This window comes from Petaurus breviceps, unplaced genomic scaffold, assembly GCF_028583685.1.
Source record: "Petaurus breviceps papuanus isolate PSGF00001 unplaced genomic scaffold, PetGlider_PUasm1.0 65, whole genome shotgun sequence".
Lineage (NCBI taxonomy): Eukaryota > Metazoa > Chordata > Mammalia > Diprotodontia > Petauridae > Petaurus > Petaurus breviceps.
In genome coordinates, this window is record NW_027186436.1 from 1,682,555 (window position 1) to 1,710,483 (window position 27,929).

Consider the following 27,929-nt stretch of genomic DNA (forward strand, 5'->3'; position numbering starts at 1 on the left):
TCCCTTCTTTCCTCTCTCCTTTCCTTCCTCCCTCCCTCCCTCCCTCCCTTCCTTCCTTCCTTCCTCCCTTTCTCCCTTCCTCCCTTCCTCCAGCAGGACCTTATCAGAAGCCTTGTAAATTCCCTCTTTATTCCCTACTCTGGTTGTTCTGTATTCTTGTACTACAGACCTGCAGTCATTAACCTTTGGTCTATCTTAAATGATCCACAATATCCAAGAATTCGAAGAGACCTCAAAGGCTGTCTATTCTAACTAGTACCAGACCAAGAATTCCTCTTACAAGTGGTTATTCCCCTTTTGCTTGAAGATACCCAGTAAGCAGGATCCCAGCATCTCTGAGGAAAGCCCACTTCATCTGGGGACAGGGATGGGCCCTGGACTTGTAACTTCACTGGTACAGGCAACTCTTAGATGATGAACTCCCTTTACCAATGGAGATTGACATCTTCCCTGCAAAGTAGTCCTAGGGAGTTGCCTAGGGCACAGAGAGGTTAAGTGACTTGCCCAGGGTCACCCAGCCATTAATGTGTCTGAAGCAAGACCTTTTTATCAATCCCAAATTTGCATTTATGTAATTTTTATCCCTTACTCTTATTTCTGCCCTCAGGGGTTAAGCAGAGAAAAGTCTAATCTGTATGCCACAAAACAACTCTTCAGACAACTTGGATACTGTTATCATAGCCCTTTACATCTTTTCTAAACTAAACCTCTTAAATTCCTTTATCTTACTCTCATAGAGCATTTCCCCCATTTGTCTCTCAACCCTGGTCACCCTCTCCTGGACAAGCTCTAGCCAGTCTATGCCCTTCTTAAAACATCGCACCCAGCCCTGAACACAGTACTCTAGAAGTGGCCTGACCAGGGCAGATTATTCTGATTAACTTATAGTACTGAAGTACTTCTTAGCTTAGATGGCTGCCCTACTGGGAAAAACAATTTATCCCTGGCATATCCTTGGCATTTTTTTAAAGGACCTAGATCAAGATAAGTAAGAAAAAAGGAAAAAAGGGGAAAAAACCCTCCAATAAAAACAAACTTCAGCAAATCATCAGTCACTTGAAAAAGAAGCAGAGGAATGAAAATTTTGTTCTATTGACTAAGTTTCTAAAGTGGTATCTGACTCTTGCTGGGTCCTCCTGGGAAATATTTGTAATGAATCAGGTTCTTCCTTTTCATACTGTTTTTAACAACATGGGGTATGTGGTAATAGCTCACTATTCTTATAAGCAAGATGTCATGGATGGCTTCTTTTACTGTCTGTGGTAAGAACAATGTTAGAGAAGTGTCCCAGAGAGGGCAAAATGTCCCCTGCCTTTATTTTTAGAAAGCTCGTGAGAATTGTGAATAATCTTCAAGGGGGAAATCTTGAGTTGGTTTGTGGAGATGGGATGAAACAATCACTTTCCACTTGACAGCTTTTGTTATCAGATTGACCCTTAGTACCAAAAGGAAGAGGAGGCCCTTAGCACTGTGTGCGGCATGGGGACCCCAAAAACCTCCTAACCCCCAAAAATTAAAAGTCAAAGGTGTCTTGAGGAAAGAACAGGAAGTTTTATTCAGTTCTTACAAGAAGAGAACACCCTTTCCACCAGTGCGAACCAGCTCAATGAGGCATGTTATAGAAGACAGAGCAAGAATTTATACCCTAACACAGTCAAGCCCCCTTCCACCACTGTCCCTTTTCCCATCGGTTGGGAGGTGGGCTTACAATCTAAGATCTAAATCTCCTCAGGAACAAAGAAGCCCAGGAGCTTACTGTGTGGGTGCAAAAAAGGACAAAGAACAAGGAAATAGGGTATAGCCAATCCAAGTGTACCTATCCTACTTTGGCAAATGCCAAAGTGAAGAAGGAGGAAGGGCTCTAAGAGATTCCTAAGAGCTTAATGCTGATTGACCACTCGGGAAAGGGGGGGGGGGAGCATCCTAAGGGATTCCTAAAATTCCTGTAGGGCTTAAGGCTGATTGACAGTAGTAAAGAATGGGGGAAGGATGAAACCAAAACTCAGGCTTGTTCCCACAAGAAACCTTACTAGATTTTAGGATATAGTCTGAGAAGTTTTCACCTCTCCCATTCAGCACACTGGGGAAACCTGGATTTGATTTGTTACTACAGCATGGTAGAAGGGAAAGGTCACTGAAAGATCTGAGTTTTAATGGACAAATGTCAATTGTATTAGCAAGCATCCTAGGACACCCAGGATGCCCTGCTAGCACAGGTTCTTTGATCTGCTTTGCTGAAGGAAAGACAACTTTTAAAGGGGTCACCAATCTTACTTTAATTACAGATAAGTGGGAAATACAAGCAGAGAAATTAGCACACAGAGTCAACAGACAGGGCTCCTACTATCTGAACAAAGTAACACAACCACTTACATATACCACCGGGAGCACAATACTCTGAGTAGTCGGGGGGCTCTTAATAAACAGCTACTCAGAGTCTTGTCCAAAAAGTTCTTCTCATGAGTGAACCCCCAAAGCAAAATGCCAGCCTCTTGGGATCTAGAACAGACTTGGCCCCTGATTTACCCAGAGCCAGGAGGCACAAAGCCTGTGTCACTCAGCACAGCTGTGCATTTTCAGGGTTCAAAGACAATTCATCCTTCAGGTGTTTGCAATTTAGCCGGAGCCTAGGAAACTACTTTAGAAAGAAACAACAAAAATCCTACTTTGCTTGTGCTTACATCAAATGACAAGTATTTATTAAGTGTCTACTATGTGCCAGGCACTGTGTTAGGTGCTGAGAATACAAGTACAAAGAATAAAATTCATCCTTACAATTAAGGAGGCAACCAGAACATATAAAAATCTCTGCAGCGTAAATAGAAAGTTAATACATATGTAAATATGTGTGTGTGTATATTTGTATGTATACACACACAATTAAAGTAGTTAAATACAGAATACTATGGGAGGGAAGGCACTAGCATTTGGAAGGATCAGAAAAGGCTTTATGCAGAAGATGGTATCTGAATGGTATCTTAAAGGAAGAGAGGAACTCTGAGGTAGAGGTAAAGGAGTGTGTTCAGGAATGGGAGATGCCTATTGCAAAGGCATGGAAACTGGAGAGGGAGGATTGTTAGTGAGGAGCAGAGGGAACACCAAATTGTCTAGATTGCAGAGGGCAGGTGGCAGCGTGCAGTCCAGTGAGGATGGAAAGGTAAGTTGAGGCCAGCTTGGGAAGGGCTTTACAAGTTAAACAAAAGATTTTATTCTAGTGTCAATAGGAAGAGGAATCACAGGGTAAGATTTGAACTTCAGGAAGATTAATTTGGCAGCAATGTGTAGGATGGACTAGAGTTGTGAGAGACTTGAGATAGAGAGACTAATTAGGGGCCTATGGGAAGAGACCAGTTATGTTGGTGAGAGGAATTGAGGGCCTGGACTAAGGCAGTGGCTGCATGAGTAGGGATGGGGTTTGGTTGCAGCAGATGTTGTAAAGGTAGAAATGGCACCACTTGGCAATTGATTAGATACATGGAGTGAAGGAGAAAGAAGAGTTGAGGGTAATGCTGAGGTTATAAACCTGAATGATGGTACCTCCAGCAGAAAGAGGGAAAATCAGAAGAGGAAAGGTTTTAAGATGAAAGATGAGTTCAGTTTTAGATTCAGGGTCCCAGTTTTGCTACTGGATTGAGATCAGAACTTCTTTAAGAAAAAATAAAAACAATAAAAACATCAGATCACCTGGAACTTGAAAAAGAAACTGGGGGATGGAAATTTTGGCCTGTGTCAACTCTGGCAAACCATCTCACTTTTCTGTGTCTCAGTTTCCTAATCTGAAAAATGAAGGAACTGATTTAATAATCTTTATTAAATGCTTATTGATTGAATGATTGATTTAAGGTACCTCATGAATCTAAATTCTGTGATTTGGTGCTGCTTTCCTTCACTGAAGTCCTTCTCCAGTGCATCCTCAGAGCAGTGAGGTCATCCTGTATAGACTCTATGAGTCTCTGCTTATGCAGCACACACTCTTGGCAAGACCTGCCAAGCTGGAAAACCTTCAAGCACGGGACTGGTGATGGATTACATGCGTATTTTCAGAGGCCCTGCTTTTAGCTAAGTATGGACCCATTAATAGACCAGTCAGAGGGACCAGCCTAATAAATTACAGAGATGCTTATTGCCAGATGGCTGCCACCTGGTAATGAATTTTTTTGTCCACAACAACTCATATGGCACAGTGGAACGAATGCTAGATATGGAATCAGGAGACTTGGGCTTGAATCCAGGCTCCAACACTTCTTAGCTGTGTAACTGGGTAAGTCACTAAGCTTTTTTTAGCCTCAGTTCCCTCATCTATAAAATGGATCCTCATATTACCTTTCTTCTAGCATTATACCTTAAAGTGCAATATAAATATGTGTTGTTATGAAACCATTTACCAAGGCATGGAGGGGTTGTGATTTCTGTCAATGGTAAAAATACCCACAAGGGTACTCGTGGCTCCCGAAGCAATGAAATATTATGGAGACAGAATGGTGTTGCAGAATGTATTTTGGATTTGGGGTCAGAAGACTAGGTTAACATGTAATGCCTCTGCCACTTAATAGTCATATATGGAGGTTAGATGACGACTTGCTGGGGATATTTTAGAGTTGATTCTTGTTAAAAAAAATAGATATAGATTTGACTAATTTTTCTCATGTTAATTAATATGCTCTCCTTGAGGGCAGGGACTATTTTTTGACTTTTTGGTATCCCCAGCTCTTAGTGCAATGTTTGGTAATATAGAAAGCACTTAATGGATGATTTTTGACTGACTGACTGACTGACAAGATATAATCCCTGCTAACTCTTTTCTTTTTTGTGATTCAGTGATCCTGTTGTCCGGCAGTTAATCCTTATTTTCTTCCAAATGCTAGTTCCAGACTCCTAATCTAATAAAAAAAAAAAATCGTTCCTGTCAGTTCTGGCTTGTGAGAAAACTGTCAAGTTTTCCTTAGGTGATCCTGACCCCTGCTTCCAAAGCCATTCTGCTGAATCCCAGTCCTCAGCCATACTGTATTTCTGGGAGATGATGGCTGTCAGCAGATAGAATGACCTGGCCCATCACAGTGACTGATGGGCTGGTGTTCAGACTTAGAGGAAGGATCTCCAAAAAAGCCAAGCTTTTTGGAGATAAACTGAAATGTTACTTTGGATTATCCCCAGCGCCTGGCCCAGCACACTGTACACGGTAGACACTCAATAGATGGGTTGTTTTTTTTTTTTTTTAATGAATAGACCTGGCTTCTGGTCACACCTAAATTTCAGCTCTCATACCAGTCTCTGCCCATCTCCCAACAGACACTAAATCGCTTCTCAGTAGCAGCATCTATTTATTTAAAGGACAGTGATAGGGTGATACATAGTGGCCCAGTCTTCCAATTTATCTTTATTTCTCATTCTGCTGTAATATGAAGCCTCAATTACAGCAAATCTGGATCATTTTCTGGCCTATAATCCTATGATCCTGGTCTTTGAATATGCCCAGTCCTGAGTCATTGGTCATGTGGTTTCCTCCCTCCTTGCCCTGTGGTGATACTTCCATTTGCATCATCTGCCAATGCCTTTTCAAGGTATGGAGATGACCTTGAGTTCTCATCAGTAGGGTTAAAGTGCTGGTAGGGCCTCCTCAACTGCAAAGACTTTTTGGATTCAGGCCCGGTTACAGGTTGTGTTAGTCATCCAGAAGGTAGCTTTGCTAAGATAGGTGAAGATTTTGTATACAGGATCTCACCAATACAATTTTATTAGGCTTGAAGGTTTTGCAGTCTGTGTTGTCAGGGAGACTACTAATACTAATTTTGAAGCATTAAAGATGCGTCCTAGGGTATCTTCCTGTTTCTCTGCAGAAATCTGAATCCACTCATTTTAAAACCCTGCCCCAAGTCTCACCTCTTCCTTAAAACTTTCCTCAACAATGCATTCTAATCTATGCTCATTTATTCAGCAGGCATTGACTAAGGGACTACAGGATAGGCACCATTCCAGGAGGTTAGGATACAAAGGCAAAAATGAAATAGTCTTCAACAAACTTACAGATGATTGGGGGAAGCATTTTGTATTTATAATCTATACACACACATATATGTGTATATATGTATATGTGTTTAAAATCATACATATTATATATAATACATATGAACTGAGCTATATGTGAACATATATATGTATACACATATATGAGCAAAGCTCTTGAACTGAACTTTGAAGGAAGATAGAGATTGTAGGAGGAAGAGAAGGTAAGGAAGGCACCTATTCCTAGCTTGGTGGACGGCCTTTGCAAAGGTATGGACACTAGAGATAGAATGTCATATATATGAAATAGCATTCAGGCCCTCAGGGGCAGAACACAGAGAATAATGTGCAGTAGGCTTGGAAAGGTAAATTGAACCAGATTGTAAAGGATTTTCTTTTTTTTTTTTGTCTTTTTTTGGAGGGAGGAAGGCAGAGCAATTGGGGTTAAGTGACTTGCCCAAGGTCACACAGCTAGCAAGGGTTAAGTATCTGAGGCCGGATTTGAACTCAGGTTCTCCTGATTCCAGGGACTCTATTCATAGTGCCACCTAGCTGCCCTTGTAAAGGTTTTTTCAAGGCCAAATAGAGGAGTTCCTACTTTATCCTATAGGCAAGAGAGAGCCATTGGAGTTTCTTGAAGGGAATGATACAGTCAGATCTGTGTTTTAGGAATGTCAGTTTGGCAGCTCTGTAGAGTATGGATTAGAGAGGAGAGAGGCTAGAGTCTTGGAAGACCAATTAAGTTATTGCAGTGATTCCTGTGAGAGGTGAGGAGGGCCTGAATGAGGCTGTGGCTATTTGAGTAGAGAACAGGAGATGACTGTTAGATTTATTGTGAAGCTAGAATTGGTAATACTTGGTATCTTGATTGAATGTCAGGGGAAAGGAGAGGACAGAGTCAAGGGTGACTCAAAGATGAAATCAGCCTAGAAAGGTAGGTTGCAGTTAGATTGTGAAGTGCGATAAAGATCAAACAGAAAAAAAAATTGTTTTGTCCCAGAGACATGAAGGAATGACTGACTGAAGCGTCTTGAGAATGGGAGTTGATATGGTCAGATTTATGCTTTAGGAATATTGGGTTGGCAGCTTCATGGAATGAATAGTTTGAGGCAGGGAGACCAAGGAGAAACTTATTTCAGTAGTCTAGGGGAGAGATAATGAGGGCCCAAAGTAGAGAGGTGGCCTTGTAAGTGGAGAGAAGGGGACAGATCCAAGAAATCTTGTGGAGGTAGAATTGACAGAACCTAGCAATTGGTCTTCTCATAAGCAGGTGGAAGGAGAAGGAGTTGAAGATGTCTTTGGGGTTGTAAACCAGGAAGAACATAAGAATGAAATTCCCTCAAGAAAAAAGAGCGACATTTGAAGAAAAACTAATGAATTCTCTTCTGAATATGTGACTTGAGATACCCAATGGCATCTAGTTTGAAACATCCAATAGACAGTGGGTGATGTGGTCTAAACCTTAGGAGAGTCATTAGGTAGGATTGGATATATAATACAATGAAAGTTGTTGTGGTCATAAAGAGAAAGAAGATAGAGAAGAAGGCCCAAAATACACTCACATTTATGGAGTGGAATATGAAGGAAGACCAGACAGAGGATGAGCAGTCAGGCCTAAAGGAAATCCAAAGAGAGCAGAGTTACAAAAACACAGAGAAGAGAAGGTATCTGGGAGGAAAAGGTAGTCAGCAGTGATAAATGCATAGATGAAGGAAGAGATGACCTCCTTATTAAATTTTTACATGACTCAAAACTAGGAGAGATAACTAACACATTAGATGATCTCATCTAAAAAAATCTTTGGATTAAAGATAATAAGATGAAATTTAATATATGGTTAAGTCATCTAAATCTTATATTAGAGTTAAAAATCAGTTTCACAAATACAACATGGGGAAGGTATGGCTAGATAGTCTATTTGAAAACTATCTGGGCCTTTTAGGGGATTATAAACTCAATATGAGTAAAAATGTGATGTTTCTACTCTTTTATTACCAGTGGTAATTTAAAGCATGTTACCCTGTTTCTCATCTCAATGTTTTCTAATTAGAATTTTTCTAAAATCAGTTCAAGTAAAATAAATTTTAGTCCATTCTGTTGTTTTTTAAAAAATGCATATGTTTCTTGGATTTTTTTTTTGGTAGGGAACATTTAATAGCTTTTTTAAAATAGGAGAATTTGATACTTTTACATTTAAGGCTGCAATTGTTCAATTTGTTTTTTTATGCTACCATAATATGGTAATATTATTAGCAAAGAATAATTGTCTCTTTTTCAACAATATTAACATAGCCTAGTATAGTTGAAAAAAATTCTTGATTTAGACTCAAAGAACCAGACATCATATTCTAGTCTTGCTACTTATTACTTTAGTGATCTTGAACATCTTGGACCTTGATTTCCTCATCTGTAAAATAAGAAGTTTGGACTAGGAAAGTTCTAAGGTTCCTTGCTGCTGTAAGTTTCTGTTGATGAGAGTAAAACTAAACCAAACTGAAACAAAAAGTTAACGTGATTTTAAGTTTTGTGAAGAGAGGTATAGTTAGTTCTCACTTTACATAAATTTGCATTACACAAATAATTCTGAAAGAAATTCACATTCCCCAAAAAACTCACCTATGCTAACTTTATTAAACAGTACTGTGTGCTTTTTCTCTACACTCCTGCCCCTTAGCTCAGTGCTCTGTGCCCTCCCCGCTCTTACCACATCCTCTTACCCCCCCCCCAAAAAAAAACCTTTAAAAAACACCCTCTCAGTGAAAGAAGAGGAAAAGTGATCAGAGAGCTTGCCACCATGCCACTGGTGCATGGGGGCATGCCTTGGGGCCTAAAGCACAGAGAGAGGAGACCTTTGCTGCACTCTACTCCCATGTGTCCAACCCCCGAGTACCACATGTCTGTTTCTGGTACCCTGCACGTTTCTCCTCCCAGTCTTGCTTCTCTGTCCTCAGCCCCCTTGTGTCTTTGATTGTGTACCTGCCCCCTCCCTGCCTTCCCTGTGGGCAAAATCACATTTCATTAAAAATCACTCTATGTAGAAGGCTGATGGCCCACTTATATAAAGTGAGAACTCTCTATAATCAATACAAAACTAGGTAGGTAGGGGATAGTTCCACCTGGTCAGACTACACCTACAAGTACTGTGTTCCTAGAATGACATTTTAATAACCACATTTTAGGAAGGGATTGATAAGCTGGAAAGTGTGGGGAAGAGGGTGACCTGGATGGTCAAGGAGCCTTGAGGTTGTGCCATATGAGGATCATCTGAAGGACTTATAGGTGTTTAGCCTGGAGAAGGGCAGATCTTTGTGGATCATGATAGTCACCTTCAAGTATCTGAAAGGTACTCACAAGAAGAGGATTGACTTGTTCTGCTAGGCCCCAGAGGGCAGAACCAGGACTCATAACGATAGAGGTGGAGGATGCAAAGAGGTTTCAACTAACCCTGAATAAAAGCTCTCCACCATTCTCAGTTATCCAGAGATGGAGCAGCCTGCCTGTGAGAGCAGTGCTGCTGCTTTGGGAGCTCTCCCAGCAGATTCTGGATGGCTACATAGATGCTGGGAATGTTGGACAGATGGTTTTCATGAAGGGCTACAGTGAACTTAGCACAAATGGTCTCTGAGGCCCCTTCTAAACTGAGACTGTTATTCTGGGACGATTGAGAGATTTTGAATCTGGATGAGTGAAGGGATGGTTGTATCCTTAATAGAAACTGGTATTAGAGGAGAGGTGAGTTTAGGAGGAAAGTTGATTATTTAAAGTTTTGGACACATTGGATTTTAGGTTTCCCTGGGGGATGCAGGTAGACATAGAGGGCTGGAGTTTAGGAATAAGATTAAAATTACTTATGTAGTTTTTTGGTCATCTGTGTATAATAATTGAACCCATACATCAGGTATACTGAGCTGAAAAGCAAAGAGCAGAGAAGAGATAAGAGTGCTGAGAACTGCATTTTAGTGGGTCACCCAGGCTTAGGGCATGCAGTTTTGATAAAGAACCACCAAAAGAAATTAAAGAATAGTCAGGTCTGTAGAAAAACCAGGAGAAGACAGTGTCTCAAAAGCTGAGGGTTAACCAAGTATCCAGAAAAAAGGAGTCCGTTTTCAGTAGTATCACAAGCTGATTCAGGTGGTCATGGAGAATGTTGTCGTTCAGTCATTTCAGCCATGTCTGACTCTTCATGACCCTATTTGGGGCTTTCTTGGCAAAGCTATTGGAGGGGTTTGCTATTTCGTTCTCCAGCTCATTTATAGATGGGGAAACTGAAGCAAACAGGATTAAGTGACTTGCCAGGGTCATACTCCTAGTAAGTGTCTGAGGCCAGATTTCAAGACAAGTCTTTTTGACTCCAGGCCTGGCATTCTGTCCACTGTGTAACGTAACTGCTCCCCATAGAGAATGAGGACTGAGAAAGAAAACTGTAGATCTAGCAGTTACCATTCTTGGCAACCTTCAAGAGAAACATTCTAGAGAGTACTGGGATTGGAAGCCAGATTGCAAAGGGATTGAAGAATGAATGAATAGTAGGGAAGGGGAGGCATTAAGAAGAGAGATGGAGGATATATGGGAGGGGGGCGGAGTCAAGATGGTGGAGTAGAAGCAGGACCTCCCCGCTGCTCCGGCTTCCACCTTCCCCAATCCATGTAAAAAGGGGGCTCTAAACAAACTTTGGAGCTGCAGAACCCACAAAATGACACAGAGAAGCTAACCTCCCGCTGAAGACAGCCCGGCCAGCACAGTGCTCTGGGAGCTGAACCCAGCCCCACCGCAGGCTTTAGCCCCAGGGCGGGCCTGACCAGCCACAGGCCAGAAGGACTCCAGATCAGCAGCAGCTGTGGCCGTTTCCAGATTTATTGACACATAGATGCAAAGGACAAAGTGACAGGGCAGTGCAGTCTGGACTTTGGGACCCAGTAAGTGGGAGTGCGTGGCTTTTGCCCCCAGGGCGAGAAGCCACTGAGACACCGGCACAGCCAGCCAGTGCCATCTGGCAGCTTCAGCTCCTGGCCTGCAGAGTGTAGGGGGACCAAGCACCAGTCTGAGGGGTAATCTCTTGTGCTTTAACCTTCTTGGATCTAGATTGCAGTCTAGGGTGGAGGTCCTGGGGTATGTGTCCAGCTTGCCAGAGCCTGTGGAGACCTCAGAGAGGGCACCCATCTAATACCTCTGGCAGCTGAGAAAACCCCAGTGTTTGGGACAAACCTGTCTGACCCTGTCTGGTGGCAGAGTTCTACTGTGTCAAAAAGCCCAAAAGTCAAGTGACTGAGGGGTGACATGACCAGGCAAAGGAAACAAAGCAGACAGAGGATTCCAACATTAGACTCCTATTTTGGGGACAAAAAGGAACAAAGCATGGAGTAGGAAGAAGACAGTGAAGTCAGAATTCCTGCACCAAAAGCTTCAAAGGAAAATACAAGCTGGTTACAGGCCATAGAGGACCTTAAGAAGCAGATAAGAGAAGTGGAGGAAAAATTGGGAAAAGAAAAAATGGGAAGAAGATGCAAGAAAATTATGAAATGAGTCAACAGCCTGACTGAGGAAAATCACACCTTAAAAAACAGACTGACTCAAAAGGCAAAAGAGGCTCAAAAAGGCAGTGAGGAGAAGAATGCCTTAAAAAGCTGAATTTGCCAGATGGAAAAAGAATCTCAAAAGCTCAATGAGGAGAATCATGGCTTCAGAATTAGACTGGAGCAAATGGAAGCTAATGGCTTCATGAGAAATCAAGATGCTGTTAAACAGATCCAAACAAATGAAAGAATAGAACGCAATGTGAAATATCTCATGGGAAAAACCACTGACCTGGAAAATAGATCCAGGAGAGATCATTTAAAAATTATTGGACTGCCTGAAAGCCATGATCAAAGTAAGAACCTAGAAATCATCCTCCAGGAACTTCTCAAAGAAAACTGCCCTGATGTTTTAGAACCAGAGGGCAAAATAGAGGTTGAAAGAATCCACTGATCACCTCCTGAAAAAGATCCCAAAAAGAAAACTAGGAATATTCTAGCCAGGTTCTGGAATTCCCAGATTAAGGAGAGAATATTATAAGCAGCCAGGAAGAAACATTTGAATATTGTGGAAACACAATCAGGATAACCCAGGATCTGGCAGCTTCTACATTGAGGGATCGAAGGGCTTGGAATATGATATTCCAGAGGTCAAAGGAGCTGGGATTAAAACCAAGAGTCACCTGCCCAGCAAAACTGAGTTTCATGTTTCAAGGAAAAATATGGTCATTCAATGGAATAGAGGACTTTCAAGCATTCATGCTGAAAAAACCAGAGTTGATCAGAAAATTTGACATTCAGATACAAGAAGCAAGAGAAGATAAACAGGGAAAAGAAATCATAAGGAACTTATTAAAGTTGAACTATTAACATTCCTACATGGAAAAACAATAATCGTAACTTATGAAACTTTTCTTAGTAGCTGAAGGGTATAGAAATATATATGTCTATATCAGAGGGTATATGGGCATATGAATACATATGTGAATGTGTGTATATATGTTTACATGTATACATAGATAGAGGGCACAGGACCAATTTAACAGGAAGGGATGATACTTAAAAGGTGAAATTAAGAGGTGAGAGAGGAATATAATGAGAGGAGATGGGGAGAGACAGAATGGGGTAAACTATCTCATATAGAAGAGGCAAGGGAAAATGGTTACAATGGAGGGAAAGAATAGGAAGGCAAAAGGGATGAATTTGGCTTGAGGAGGGAATGAAATACACACTAAGTAGGGTATCTCACCCTACAGGAGAGTAGGGAGGGAAGGGGATGAGAGGGGTGATAATGGAAGGGAGGGCAGCCTGAGGGGGAGGGAAGTTGGAAGCACCTACTTTTGAAAAGGGATGGGATTAAAGTAGAGAATAGAACAAGTGGGAGGTGGGATAGGAGGGAGGGAAATATAGTCAGTCTTACAGTATATCTACTATGTTACTGTTTTGCATTAGCCAGACATGTACATCCTATAATGAACTGCTTATCTTCCCAGTAAGGATGGGTGACAAGGGAGGAAGGGAATGAATCTGGAATTCAAAGTTTTAAAATCAAATATTCAAATATATATATATATATATATATATATATATATATACTATTATTAATACTATTTTACATGTAATTGGGAAATAAGATATACAGACACTGGGGCATAGAGATCCACTGGAAAAGTCGAAAGGGTTATGGGAGAAAATATGGGAGAGAGCAGATTGGAGGAGGGGATTTCCTGTGGGACTGCTATTTTGGGGCGGTGGGTAGGGGAAAAATGGAGAAAATTTGTAACTCAAAATCTGGCGGAAATTAATGATGTAAATCAGAAGTTAATAAAGCATTTGAAAATAAAGAAAGAAAGCGATAAAAAAAAAAAAGAAGAGATATGGAGCAATGAGGTAGTGGGGTTTAGGGAAGGTTTTTTCCTCTGTTCAGATGCCCTTCCTGTATGCTCTTGCTAGGTCCTATGCTCTCTAGTTTTCCTTTCCATACTCAAGGCCTAGTTCTACAGGACATTCTACATTCTTCCTGTCTCTTCTGTAACTTGTATGTTCTCCTTCATGACAGCACAGTCAGGAATAAGAACCCCTTTAGTATCCAAAGTACTGTTTACCCCAAATTCAGGAAACAAGGTTTTATTGAATTGTATTTTTTTCCTTACTGATATACCAAGATTAATAGGAGCAGATTTTGGAGAAGTGAAGCACACAGGAGAAATGGGAAAGTAAATCATTTCAAGGAAGCCTTGAGTTTTAAACCCAGGTTGAATTCAGTATTCCAACTAGAAAGTGGGAGGTAAGACTATCCCATACCTTCAAGTAGCTTACATTCCAAAGGGAGAGACAAATATGAAAACTGGGTTCATAGAAGATCTATACAGAGTAAATGGAAGGTAATCTCAGAGGGGAAGGCATGAGAAGCTGAGAAGATCAGCAAGGACCTCCTGCAGAAGGCAGGTTTGGAGCTTAGAGTCAGGGGTGAGGAGGGAGAGCATTGGAGATCTGGGGGACAGACGCATAAAGACGTGGAGAAGGGAAAGGGATTGCTATGGGTGAAAAACAGCAAGTATGCCTTTGTGGCTACATTGTTGTGGGAGCAGCATGGAGTCAAGGGTGAGAACACAACAAAGATAGGAAGAGTCCAGGTTCCTCTGCCCCTTAGAATTTCTTGCTTTCTTTAAGACATAACTTGCACACCACTTCTTCTAATAGGCCTTTCTGGCCCGGTTGCTAGTGCCTTCCCCATCAAGGCTACTGTCCATTTACTGTAAAGATCTATTGGTTGGTTGGTTGTTGTCCTTTGTTCTCAGAAGGACCAAAATGACATCACTATGCTAGAGCCAGGTTTCAAGGTGTCCAACTGTGGCTGATCAGACTAATAGAAGCTCAGAATGCTCTCCTCAGGGGCAGCTTAGGTGGCGCAGTGTATAGAGCCCTAGCCCTGGAGTCAGGAGGACCTGAGTTCAAAATCCAGCCTCAGACACTTAACATTTACTAGCTGTGTGACCTTGGACAAGTCTCAGATGACATCTTAGCCTTCTTTAACTCCACTGATTACTGCACAATTTGTTTGTGTAAAACATCTATAGCAATCTCCCTCTCCCCTTCTACAATAGACCTCTTTCAAGACTAATAGGAATAATAGTTCTTATTTCATAGTGTTCAACAAATTGCTTTCCTCCTAACAACTTGGAGGTGTAGGTCATGTGGAAGTATTATTATCCTTCAGTCCTTGCCTGGGTTGTAAACATCTAAGCCTGAATTCAAATCCAAGGAATTCTTGACTCCAAACCTAGTCTTTTTCAATATATCTCACTGCCTTTACCTGCCTTTCATAAATCTAGACCATTAAAATACACTAATTATTCTGTCTCATCTCAAGTAACCAGTAAATTTTTTAATCTAGCAACACATCTCCAACTCTGGGGTAGGCTTCATCCTCTGCTAATCTCACAGAAGTTTTGGGGCCCATAATTGCCTTGGTGCTGGCTTGGGTTCCTTTTTTCCTCTATGAATCTTGATAAAAGGAAACCTGGTTGGTGAAAGAACTGGCCCTGTTATGACTTCGTTTTTAATTTCTGATCATGTTCAGATTCATAAAAGCCAGAGCTGAGCTTAGTAAGTCTAAATAATAGTATGAAATTCTAATTAATTAAATATTAAATAGTAGTATTAAAGAAAACTTGATTTAGTATGTTTCTGTTTCTGGTATATTTTGGGTTTTTAACTATTTCATGAGTCGTGTGGACAAAACACCAAGAGTAACCACACTTCTGGTGAGGAGTCATCTTCAGGCTGCTCCTTAGGCAAGATAGGCCTAAGAAAAGTTATGAATGTGATATGGATGATACAGAGGCTTGGGGAGCTTGCTAAACTACTTATTTTGGTTGTTCTGCATTTTTCAGTTACATTGAGCTTCCCCTTTCATGAAATTCTGAACACCCTGACCATATTTCTCTAAGGCACATTTTGCACCCTACGCGTAATGTAATTATTTGTAGCTTTTGTTGAAAGAATCATCAGATCATAGATTTAGAGCTAGAAGGTTCCTTAGAGGTCATCTGGTCCAGCTTCCTTATTTTGCAGATGGGGAAACTCAAGCCCAGTGAGGCAAAGTGATTTTTCTAAGGTCACACAGGTAGCGAGTGAATGGGAGAGAAAAAGGATTCAAATTCAGTTCTACAGATTCTTTTATTCCTAAGCCAGTCCTCTTTCAGTTTGATATCATCCAGAATGAGGGTTGTGAGAGTCTAGCTGTGTTTTGCCCTTGTTAGACTACATATGGAGTTTTCTGTGCAAATAGTTCTAGGTGCCCCATTTTAGTAAGGCAGCAGTTAGTAAATTGGGGAGAGTCCAGAAAACTCTAGGAGACTAGAATGGTGAGGGTCCTTGCATGAACCAGTTAAAGAAACTAGAACTATGGGGTGGCCAGGTAGCACAGCAAGTAAGAGCACCGGCTCCAGTGTCAGGATGACATGTGGATGGAATCCAGGCTCAGACACTTATTACCCACCCAGAAACACCTGGCCGTATAACTTTGAGCAAGTTACTTAACCCCAATTGCTTAGGGGCGACCAGGTGGCTCAGCGAATAAGAGCACCAGCTCTAGTGTTGGGATAACCTGGGGATCAAATCTGGGCTCAGATACTTAGCACCACACCCAGAAATAACTGGCCGTGTAACCTTGAGCAAGTTACTTAACCCTGATTGCTTTTAATTAAGAAAAAAAAGAAAAAAAACGAAACTAGAACTATTTAGCCTGGAGAGAGGAAGCTGTGGGGAGGGACATGGTAGTCTTTTGTGTACAAGGGATTGAATTTGTTCTTCTTGGCCCCAAAAGGCAGGACTAGAATAAGGGGTAGAAGCTGCAGAGAAGAAAATTTAGGCGTAGTACATAGACATCCTATAAATGAGAGTTTTCCTAAGATTTTTCTAAAATCCTTCCTAAAATTAGAGTTATCCAAAAGTGAAATGGGCTGTCTCTGGAGGTAATAGTTTTCTTCTCACTTAATGTCTTTAGGCAAAGGCTGGATGCCTACTTGGGGAAGTTATAAAGGAGATTCTTGTTCTGGTAGAGAAACTCTATTACCTCTAGGCTTCTCTGGTTCTATGAAGATAACTACCATCTGGGGACATCAAGGCATGTGCAACAAGGGGAAATGTGGGTGGCAGTAGTAGTCACTACCCTTTCCTCCCTATTTCTTTTGTCTCTAGAGGTTTAATCAGCCATCCCCTGTTACAAAAATTAGGTCATTTTTAGCTTAAGTAAATGCAGTGACCCCTCCATTCCACAGGATCCCCTTCTTTGAGGCATTATGAAGTCTTGTGAGCTGGTAGGAGCCAGGGTTCAACCCAGCCCCCAGTGTGGTTCATAATGTACACATGCTAAGTAAGGCTTCACTGACTGATCTCACCCATTTGCTTGCTATGGTGCAGTTTTTATCTTTACTTCCTTGTTTGGTGCCTTGGGTCACAATTAAAATTGAGATTCTTGGTTTTCCTTGCTTTTGATTCCTTATTAGGCAATCTAGACAATATTTTCAAGTAATAATTGCCTTAAACCACTGGAGAATGGAGCATTGGTTTGTGGCAGTCTCCTGTTGGTGCCAAATCAGCTCTTTGTTTAAGGGCTCTATCTATGTAGATGGCTCAGGGCCTTTGAACTGATTGAATATCCTTCTGCATGTCTGATTCCTTCCCCCTTCCCCTTTTTCCCTTCTCCCTCCACCTCACCATGGGACCAGAGGGGCCATATCCACATACTACTTGACTTCTCTTCTTTCCATCTCTTAGTGAGTAGCAATAGAGACTTGTTAACCAATGTTCTCATGTAGTATTATCCTTCACCTGACATTGCCTTGTAAAATTTATGGTAAACCAAAAAGTGGAAGTACAGTTATAATATTCAGAGCCCTCAGTTAAGAAGGTTCCTAACATTTAGGCAAAAGTTTGGCTTTCTGTCTAAATTTAAACTTATTATTGTCTCTATCAGCCTCTTTCTGGTTAAGACAACATTCAGGTTATAGGAAAACATTTGAGTAAATAAGCAAGCAGGGTATATTCCAGCATTCTGATAATAAAATAGACACTGAGAAAAGATGGGGAAAGAGCTGGTCTTTCTTTGAAAATTCCCTCAGTACTTGAAGAGGTAGCTCCAGCTGGCTGCTTAAGCCTGAGTCTTCTTGCTCTGAGATGGCTGCAGGGGCAGTGGTTGGACTCCCTGATCTCTCCTCTCTGCTGCAGTTCAGCTGTAATTTTTCTTCTCCCTTTGCCTGTTGCCCAAATGCTTTGGATTATTTCAGGCTCAGTTCTCAAGATTCTCCTCCCCCCCTCTGACCCATCCCAAACCCCTAGTTTCTTCTCCATGTTTTTCTTCAGAGAAATTTTAAACCCCCACTGTAGCAGAAAAACTTATTCCAATATTGCAATAGCTTCTCTTCCTGAGCTGGGAAGAAATATATTGCCAAGGATTTTTCAGAACTTAAGCCATCTTCAAAAGGCAACAAGACTTGCTGAAATTACTGTTAAAAATGCTTCAAGAAAGTACATTAAAGATAGATTTTGTTCTTTTACTTCTTTATTTTTGGAAACTATGCTTGTCTTTTTTGAAAATTTAATTTTATTTATTTTCTTAAATATTTCCAAATTGCATTTTAAAAAATTTTGACATTCGTTTTTTAAAAATTTTGAGTTCCAAATTCCTTCCCTACTGCTCTTCCCACACTCCTTGAGAAGGCAAGCAATATGACATCAATTCTACATGTAAAGTCATGCAAAACTTATTTCCATATTATAAGCTAGATAGGAAGGGAGTAAGGCATTTAGGGGAATTTCTAGAATAGGAAATCTGGCTAAAGGCATCTAATCAGGAGTGCATGGGGCAGAGCACTTTCCAATTTGGCTTGAATTTATGAGAGTCTAAGAAGGGGGATAAGGTGGTAAAATTGGACAAGAGCTGAATCCTTGGAAGAAATGCCTTGAATGCTAGGCTTGAATTTTCTTTGGTGGGTAATTTTTTTCCCTCTACTAATGAGTTCATGAGTATGTGTCTAGAAATAACTACAGGTCACACAACACACCTGTAAGGTGTCTTCTGCCTTCAGTATTCCTTATTTCATGATTCTACAGCCTTTCAGTGCTAACGTCCTATGGATTCCAAGATCCCTTCTTTATTCAGCATTCTATGATTCCACGATTTTATAGTTCTGTTTCATGTTTCTGACTAGATTGCTATTAATTTTTAGTAAAAATAAACTTCTGGAGGCCCGTTAGCTGACCCATTTCTTGCTCCCAGGGAGCAGGAAGCTAACTGATACTGGGTTGTTTGAACCTATGTTGTCAGAAAGAATATAGGATGAAATACTCCACACATTTTTCCCCCTCCATAGGAGAGTTCAGTAATTGGGCACATCTTCTTCTGTATCTGGCTACCAACTGGCCTACATAAAAGAAGAGGGAGAAGGTGGGTTCTAGCATGAAGCTTCAGGAAAGGGAGAGAAAAGTCAGCTGTAAGAAAAACAATTTCATTTGTGGTTATTTTATACAGCAATTCCATTTATTAGGTAACCCTTCCCTTCTCTTAAAGGGACCAAACTTAATCTAGCTGTAATGCCCCTCATTTATCCCTTGTATATTTAACTATTAAGTGATATGTATATTAAGGCTGATATCTGAACTCATGATGGAGGCAACAAGGAAGAACAGGAAGTCCATGAATTAGGGCTCTGTTTACTCTTCTTTTGAATAGCAACTTTTTTGGTTCACTTCAAGTAAGACCTTATAAAGTGATTATAGTTTCAAACATCACGAGACAGATTTGGTTGACTAGAATGTAAAATACACGAAGAGAAGTAATATGAAATAAGCACTGTTTATGTAGTACTTTAAAGTATTTAAAGCAGAGTCTAGTTAGGAAATATTTACCAGTTTAGCAAGGCACTTAGTCAACCAATTCAATGAGTATACACCTAAGTGAAAGACATCTTTCCTCTTAATACCCCAAGCAATTCTCTAAGACTATAAGCTACAGAGGAATTGCTGATTTGTGTTGGTGGATGGCTTTTCACACCAGGAACTCCCCAAATTGATGAACTCATGAATAAAGACCCTCTCTCTTCCTCCCCTCCCCCCCCAAATGAAAACTTGAACACACATGAGAATTATATGAGAGATAAGCTGCTATCATTAGTTATAGTATCATTATTAAAACATGAATTAGTTATATGTTATTTTTTGTTCTTTTAAATTTTTTTTCCATTTTTCAAATGCTTTATTAACTTCTGATTTACATCATTCATTTCTGCCAGATTTTGAGTTACAAATTTTCTCCCCATTTTTTCCCTACCCACTGCCCCAAAATAGCAGTCCCACAGGATATCTCCTCCTCCATTCTGCTCTCTCCCATATTTTCTCTCATACCCCTTTCGACTTTTTCAGTAGGGCATGGTGGATGGTGGATCTCTATGCCCCAGTGCCTTTCTTATTTCCCAATTAGATGTAGAATAGTATTAGTAATAGAATATATATATATATATATATATATATATATATATATATATATATGTGTGTGTGTGTGTGTGTGTGTGTATATATATATATATATATATATATATATTTAAAATTTGATTTTAAAACTTTGAATTCCAGATTCATTCCCTTCCTCCCTTGTCACCCACCCTTACTGGGAAGATAAGCAGTTCAGTATAGGTTGTATATGTGTAGCTAATGCAAAACAATAACATAGTAGATATATTGTAGAAGACTGATTATATTTCCCTCCCTCCTATCTCACCTCCCACTTGTTCTATTCCCTCCTTTAATCCCATCCCTTTTCAAAAGTAGGTGCTTCCACCTTCCCTCCCCCCCAGCCTGCCCTCACTTCTATCATCCCCCCTCTCATCCCCTTCCCCCCTACTCTCCTGGAGGGTGAGATACCCTATTTAGTGTGTATTTTATTCCCTCCCCAAGCCAAATTCAATGAGAATAAAGTTAACCCATTCCCTTTTGCCTTCCTGTTCTTCCCCTCCATTGTAACCATTTTCCCTTGCCTCTTCTATATGAGATAGTTTACCCCATTCTGTCTCTTCCCATCTCCTCTCATTATATTCCTCTCTCACCTCTTAATTTCCCCTTTTAAGTATCATCCCTTCCTATTAAATTGGTCCTGTGCCCTCTATCTATGTATACCTGTAAACATATATACACACATTCACAGTTATATGTTATTTTTGTTACTTTCATGATGAATATTCCTTCAAAACGTTTTGCAACCATAGTTCTCAATTTTGAGACTGCCACTTTCCTACCTTTGCAAATACTGTCATTCTTTTCTCTTCTCTAACATACAATTAGTTGTTGTATCTTATAGGTTCTAACACCACAGTATCTCTCACATTTCCTCTCACAAGTGACCATCCAAATTCAGACCCTTACCTCTTCTCATCATTATAGCTTTACTAACCACTCTCCTTCCAGTTTCTCTTCTTTCTAATCTGTCTTTCAGACAGGGCCAAAATAATCTTCCTTGTGCCTAATTTTGACTGTAGCTCTTCCCTGCTCAAAAATTACCAGTACCTCCCTATTGCTTAAACTATAACTCTTGACCCTGGCATTTAGGCCTTCCATGGACTGGCTTTCATAATACTCCTCTTTATGCACTGTATGCTCCAGCCAAACTTGACTACTAATGGTTCCCCAATCATTTCTTGCCCTTCTCCAATTTCTGTGCCTTCATAGAAGCCATCACTTTTACCTGGGAATACTCCCTCTTCAAGTTTGCTTGTTGAAATCCTTTTCTCCTTTCAAGGCCCAACTTAGGCCCTACTTTCTTGGGAAGTAAATCCTCCCAGATGAAAGTCATCACTCCCTTCTCAGATTTTCCGAGGATATTTTGTCTAAATCTGTCCTTCATTCCTATCAAATTCTACCTTGTATAAAACTTATATATGCATGTGCCTTATCTCCTATAGAAATTTTGTATTTCTTGAGTAGAAAGATTGTACCCGCTTTTGCCTTTGGACCCACAGTACTGAACTTAGTGCCTTGTACATAGTAGACACTACATAAATATTAAATGACTAGTATAGTACATGTACCGATTGAAATCCTAACCAACTATTTCAGCTCAGCTCAAATGTCCTTCTGACATGAAGCCTTTCTCCCCTGCAAAAAGAATGAGGTAACCCCTCTGCCCTCAGATATTACATAGCACTTTGTTCATTCCTATTTTATGAATAGGTTCTATTTTATATAAGATTTTTTTCTAAATTTATTGTACCACCTCCTTCCTCCCCTACCTCCTTTCAGATTGTGAGCTGCACATAGGCAAGAACTGTGTATATTAGCTAAATTGTATACCTTTCCCAGCACCTAGCACAATAATGTTTCCCCCAAGCTCTTTATTCTTCCAAACTTTCCTATTACCATTGAGGGCACTATTATCTTCCCAGTCACCCAGGCATGAAACTCTGTTACCATCCTTGCGTTCTCACTTGCATTCTCTCCATAGATCCAGTCTTGTTAAGTCCTGTCGCTTTTAACTTCACAATGTCTCATATATGTCCCTTTTTCTTCGTTGACATAGCTGTCACTCTGGTGCAAGCCCTCTTCACCTCACACCGAGACTACTGCATAGTCTAATGGCCGGTGCCCCTGCTTCAAGTCTGTCCCCAATGAAGGCCATCTTCCGCTCAGCTACCAACTAGTCTTCCTAAGTCAGACCATGTCCTCTTCCTCTAACCCCTACACCCGTAAACTCCAGAGGCTCCCTCTTAGCTCCAGAATCAAATAGAATATCCCTCATTTGATGTTTAAAGCTCTTTACCACTTGCCCCTTTTCTACCTTCCCAGCTTTTTACACTACAGTCTAGTGACCCCTTTGAGCCTTCATGCTGTTCTTTAACTACTTATAAAGCTCCATCTCTTCCTTTTTGTAGGCTATTCCTCATTTCTGGAATGTTCTTCTTCCTTACCTCCCCCTCCTCCTGGCTTCTGTCAAGACTTAACTCAATTCCCACCTTACGCAAGATGCCTTTTGTCATTCTTCGCTGATAATGCCTTCCTGCTGAGATCCTCTTCCTTCTACTCTGTGTATATCTTATATGTACATAATTGTTGGCATGTTATTGTCTTTCCCACTAGAATGTGAATTCCTTGAGAACAAGGACTTTGTTTTTGCCTTTCTTCATATCACCAGCATTTAGCATAGTGCCTGGCACATGGTAGGTACTTACTAAATGCTTTCCATTGATGCTGATGCTGTACAACCAGTAGGTGCTTGATAAATGTTTGTGGAGTGAATGATTGATGTTGTGATGGCAAATTCGTGCAGGTTGAGTATAATAAGGGTTCCTGAAATGACTGTGGGCCTAGAGGCCAGTGATTTTCCCCTTTGGTTCTGACATTCCATCACTTTATAAATTCAATAAATTTTTATCAAATAAATGAGTGAAAATTCTTAAGTTCCTATAAAGGGAAATCATATCTTCTCAGTAAGCATGTATGTTTAAGAAAGAACCAGTGGATAGTCCCCTTGTCTTAATCTCAGACTTCGTATTTGGCAGCTCCTCTCTTTCCTATGATCTTACCAATAGAATCACAAAATCTCAGAGTTGGAGGGAAATTTGAGATAATTTAGGCCAGTGCCCAGCTCTATATGTGATCCCCCCTCTGTAGTATTCCTGAGCACCATCTGATCTCTGCTTTAATACCTCTAATACCTAATGAATAGGAAACTCATTATTTAACCAGGTAACATGTTCCAGTGTTTCACAGTCATTCATGCTTTCATTCATTCATTCAATATGACTTTCTGTGAACATTTATTTTTTGGTTTAAATGTTTTCTAACCCCTTTTCATCTTTTTTTTTTCCTATTATAGGAACACAGTTGTTTAGCTGCAAAAATAAATTCAGAATCAGTACTGTGAAATTTAATCCAAATCAGCCTAATATTTTTCTTTGTGGAGGATCCAGCCCAGAAATTAAAGCTTGGGATACAAGGAGTTTCAAGGTAATACACTTCTTCCTTATTTGGCCTTTCTAAGGGACATATTGCTTGTGTCAGTTGAATAAATTGGGAACTCATCAGCTATATATAGAGCCCTTGAGGTAGAATAATTAGCACTTAGTTTTTAATCAGTGGGAAGTATGTTTTTAGATGTTCTTTTCATGTTTTGAAAGTTCATTTATTCCATTTTTAGATTATTACAGCCAGAAATGCTCTTTCTCCACTGGGAAAGAGACCTCACAGCTATAAGGGACCTTTGATATGATGTAGCCTGACCCCCTCATTTTAGAGGTGAAGCAGCTTGCCCAGACATAGAGTTGAAATAAGTGGGAAGAGCCAAGATTCAAAACCAGGTCAAATTTATACAATGGAGATTCGTAGCCGGGAGGGACTTTAGGGGTCATTTAGTTGCAGCCCTTCATTTTACAGGTGAGGAAACTGAAGCCCAGAGAAGTATCTGTGACTTGCACAAGGGCACACAGGTATGTGCTAAATGGCCGAACCTGGACTCCTTCTCAGACCCTTTGGCTTTGAATCTAGTGCTCTTTCCCATTCCTCTCACTTGCCTCTTTACCCCTGTGTTTGAACCTCCCTAGTGGTGCTTATCATCTTTTGCCTTATTTTGTAATTCTTTGTGAATTCAAACCTTATTCATCCCTGCAGCTTCCTCATTTCCAAGCAGAGCCTGGAGAGGCCATTCATAAATGACTCTTCAATTAAATGGATTGTTATGGAATAAAGATCTTAGTTTTTTTTTTAAATCACATGTTTATGTAAGATGGGTTGAGACTTCTTTTTTCCTCTTCAGTATATAAGTTGCTGTATGCTAGCTAGCTAGGTGGTGCACCAGATAGAGTATTAGACTTGATTTTCAATGGTGCCTCAGGCACTTACTAGCTGTGTGACCCTGAACAACCCACTTAAGGGAAGAGGATAAGCATTTCTCATCTACTGTGTGCCAGGCACTATGCTAATTTACTTTGCAGATATTATCTGGTCCTTACAAAAATCCTCATTTGCCAGCTGAGGACACTGTCTGCCTCAGTGTCCTCATCTGTCAAATGGGGATAATAATAGTTTCTACCTACCAAGGTTGTTGTGAGGTTCAAATGAGAGAATATGTATAAAAGTGCTATGTAAATCTTAAAACACTATGTAAACACTGGCTATTACTACTACTACTACTACTAAACTGTGACATTTTAAATAATGTTTGATAGATGAATAATCATGGTGTTGTGCAAAGTACATGAGATTGAGGAGTCAGGATATTTGGGTTCTAGTCCTAGTGTTCTGCCTTACTGAACTATAAAATGGGCATAACATTTACACTACTTTTATCAGAGTTGTTGGAAGGATCCGCAAAACTGGTGACTTTAAAGTACTTTTCATCCATAAAACCCCACATAAATGAGACCTATTTTTATTGTTAACTTGGTCTTAGACAATTGTGTTGAAACAAGCTTGGGTTTCAAAGGAAAAGGGTGCAGTTAGATGGAAATCATTCTCCTTTTATTTTTAATAGTATTTTATTTTTCCCCCAGTTGCATGTCAAGAAAATTTTTAGCATTCATTTTTACAAGTTTTTGAGTTCCAGAATTTTCTCCCTTCCTCCTTTCCCTCTTCTGAAAATGATAAGCAATTTGATATAATTTATACATGTGCTATCATGTAAAAAATATTTCCATATTAGTCACAGCTGTGAAAGAAGAAACAGAACAAAAGGAAAAAGAAACACGAGATAGAATAACTTGAAAAAATATGTTTCAGTCAGCATTCACAATCCATCAATTCTTTATCTGGATGTGGATAGTATTTTCCATCAAAATACTTGTCCTGGGCCATTGTATTGCTGAAAAAAGCCGAGTCATTCATAGTTCATCATCACATAATGTTCCTGATACTGTGTACAATGTTTTCCCAGTTCTACTCATTTCACTTTGCATCAGTTCATACAAGTCCTTCCAGGATTTTTTGAAATCTGCCTCTTCATCATTTCTTATGGCATGATAGTGTTCCATCAAGCTTGTTCAGCCATTCCCCAATTGATGGGCATCCCCTCAGTTTTCAATATTTTGCTTCCACAAAAAGTTGCTAAAAATATTTTTGCACATGTAGGTCCTTTTCCCTTTTTTTATGACCTTTTTGGGATACAGAACTAGTAGTGGTATTTCTGGATCAAAGGGCATGTACAATTTGATTACCCTTTGAACTTACTTCCAAATTGCTCTCCAGAATGGTTGGATCAGTTAACAACTCCACCAACAGTGCATCTTAGTGTTCCAGTTTTCCCATGTCCTCTCTAACATATCATTTTACTTTTTTGTCATTAGCCAGTCTGATAGGTGTGAGGTGGTATCTCAGAGTTGTTTTAATTTGCATTTCTCTAATCAAAAGTGATTTAGAGTACTTCTTCATATGCCTATAGATAGCTTTGATTTCTTCATCTGAAAACTCCCTGTTCATATCCTTTGACTATATATCGATTGGGGAATATTCTTATAAATGTAATCTTATAAATTTGATTCAGTTCTCTATATATTTAAGAAATTAGAGACACTTGCTGTAAAGATTGTTTCCCAGATTTCTGTTTTCCTTTTAATCTTGGTTGCATTGGTTTTGTTTGTACAAAAAATTTTTAACTTAATTTATCTTCCTTTTAGAGAAAAAACCTTGCCATATGTTTGTAGTCAACAATTCACTCTAATACATTATTTTTTAAAAAAATTTTATTTAAGACTTAAGGGCCAAAACACAAGTATAGAATAGAGAAAAGAAACAAAAACACACCATAAACTTAAATATTGGAACTTAAATACAAAGTATAAAGAAAAAAATACAGTATTCTTTAGACAAATGTATCTCTGATAATACTTTTTCCTTATTGAAAATAACCTCTCAGAGCCTCAGTTTCTTTAGCTTTAAAATGGGGACAGTGACATTTAAATTACTGCTTCATGGAGTTTTTGCGAGAAAAGTGGTTGGTAAACCTGAAAGCACTATAGAGACACTGAAGAGGGTCATCATAAATTGATGAGGTGTAGGTTTAGGGGTGCTCAAGACCCCAAAATACCAAAACACTGGGTCCTGCCGAATGAATTCGACTCAAGTCTTCTCTCAGCCAAAGAAAAGCAAAGTTTATTAAAAGTTCGCCATGATGGGTAGACTTTTAAAGAGCCTCGGTATCTGTGACGCTTGCACTGGGCAAGCCGGACAGAATCATCTGACACAGAGTAAGTCTGTGCTAGGTCATTCTCTGGACTTCCTCCTCTCATGGAGGCAAAGATGGGGTCTGATATACAGAAAGGTTTTGGGAGGAATCTAGGGGTGGTCTAGAGGAGGAGTTTAAGAAGGGTTTTCAGGAGTCAAATGAGGTCAGACTCCAGTAATGAGTGATTAAGGGTGGGAAGTTGCTAGGCCAGTGCTAGGGTGTAGCAGATTTGGGTATGGATATTTTGGGAGGATCAAGGGTGGGAAATTGCTGGACAAAAGAGGGCTAAAGATTTGGGTAGAGCCACAATGAAAGGCCTATGGCCTCAGGCAAATGCCTCAAGTGGGAAGATTCAAGGAGAGCTCAAGGGGTTCCCAGAGCCAGTACCTTATCAGCAGGAGTTATTATAAAGCAGTTTGATGTCATACAGAGGCAAGTTAGTAGAATCTGACGAACTCCTTTCTCTGATACTTATTAGGTATTTGACCCTCCGCAAATAAATTCTCTTCTTTGAAGATTCCATTTCTCAACCTATAAAATGGGGAGAGTAGTACTTACACTATTCCCATGGAATTATTTATTGTGAACAAAATCTTTTGTAAATTTACAAGCACTATGAAAACATTGTTATTTCCTTGGAGAAAAAAAAGGCTTGCTTTTGGTTGTTGCATCTCAGTGCCTCCTATTTTATCACCCTTACCTTCCTTCCTCCATCACAGATTTTAAGAATGTTTATTATAATAGTAATTGAGGAAAATTATTATAAATGCAGATTCCATTGATGGTAGCTGAATTTTCTCTTTAATTCAGAAAGCAGTCAGGAGGTATGGTTAGCTCTGAGGAAGGAGAATCAAATCTTCTAGGATTTAGATTAATAACCTAAATTTATACTCAAGGGCAACATATAACCAAATTAATAATACTCCAGGGAGATTCTTTTTTTCTAAACAGTTATTGATATGGGGATACCATTTTCTGAAATATAGGAACTGGGACATTTTCCCCTAGAATCATAGGCGTGAAACGTGTTAAAAAAAATACACACACACACCCCAAAACCTCAGCATTTATGTGTTTCAGTCCAGAGGAAATCAAGGCTCAGAAAAAGGAAGTTGAAGAGGGTACCCACTAAGAGGGTTAGGGTTGCTCTGGAGACCCCAAAATACTAACACACCAGGTCATGCTGAATGAATTCAACTCAAGTC

The 27,929-nt window shown here is 39.9% G+C and overlaps 1 protein-coding gene across 3 annotated transcripts in view; it reads left to right on the plus strand.

Moving 5' to 3' along the window:
- The window catches only part of WDR25 (WD repeat domain 25), a 287,214-nt gene that overhangs the window by 220,097 nt on the left and 39,188 nt on the right, over positions 1–27,929 (plus strand). For all 3 annotated transcript variants that reach the window (XM_069103931.1, XM_069103929.1, XM_069103930.1), the window contains exon 4: positions 23,386–23,516. In XM_069103931.1, the coding sequence (XP_068960032.1) occupies positions 23,386–23,516 (131 nt within the window). The remainder of the gene's footprint in view (positions 1–23,385; positions 23,517–27,929) is intronic.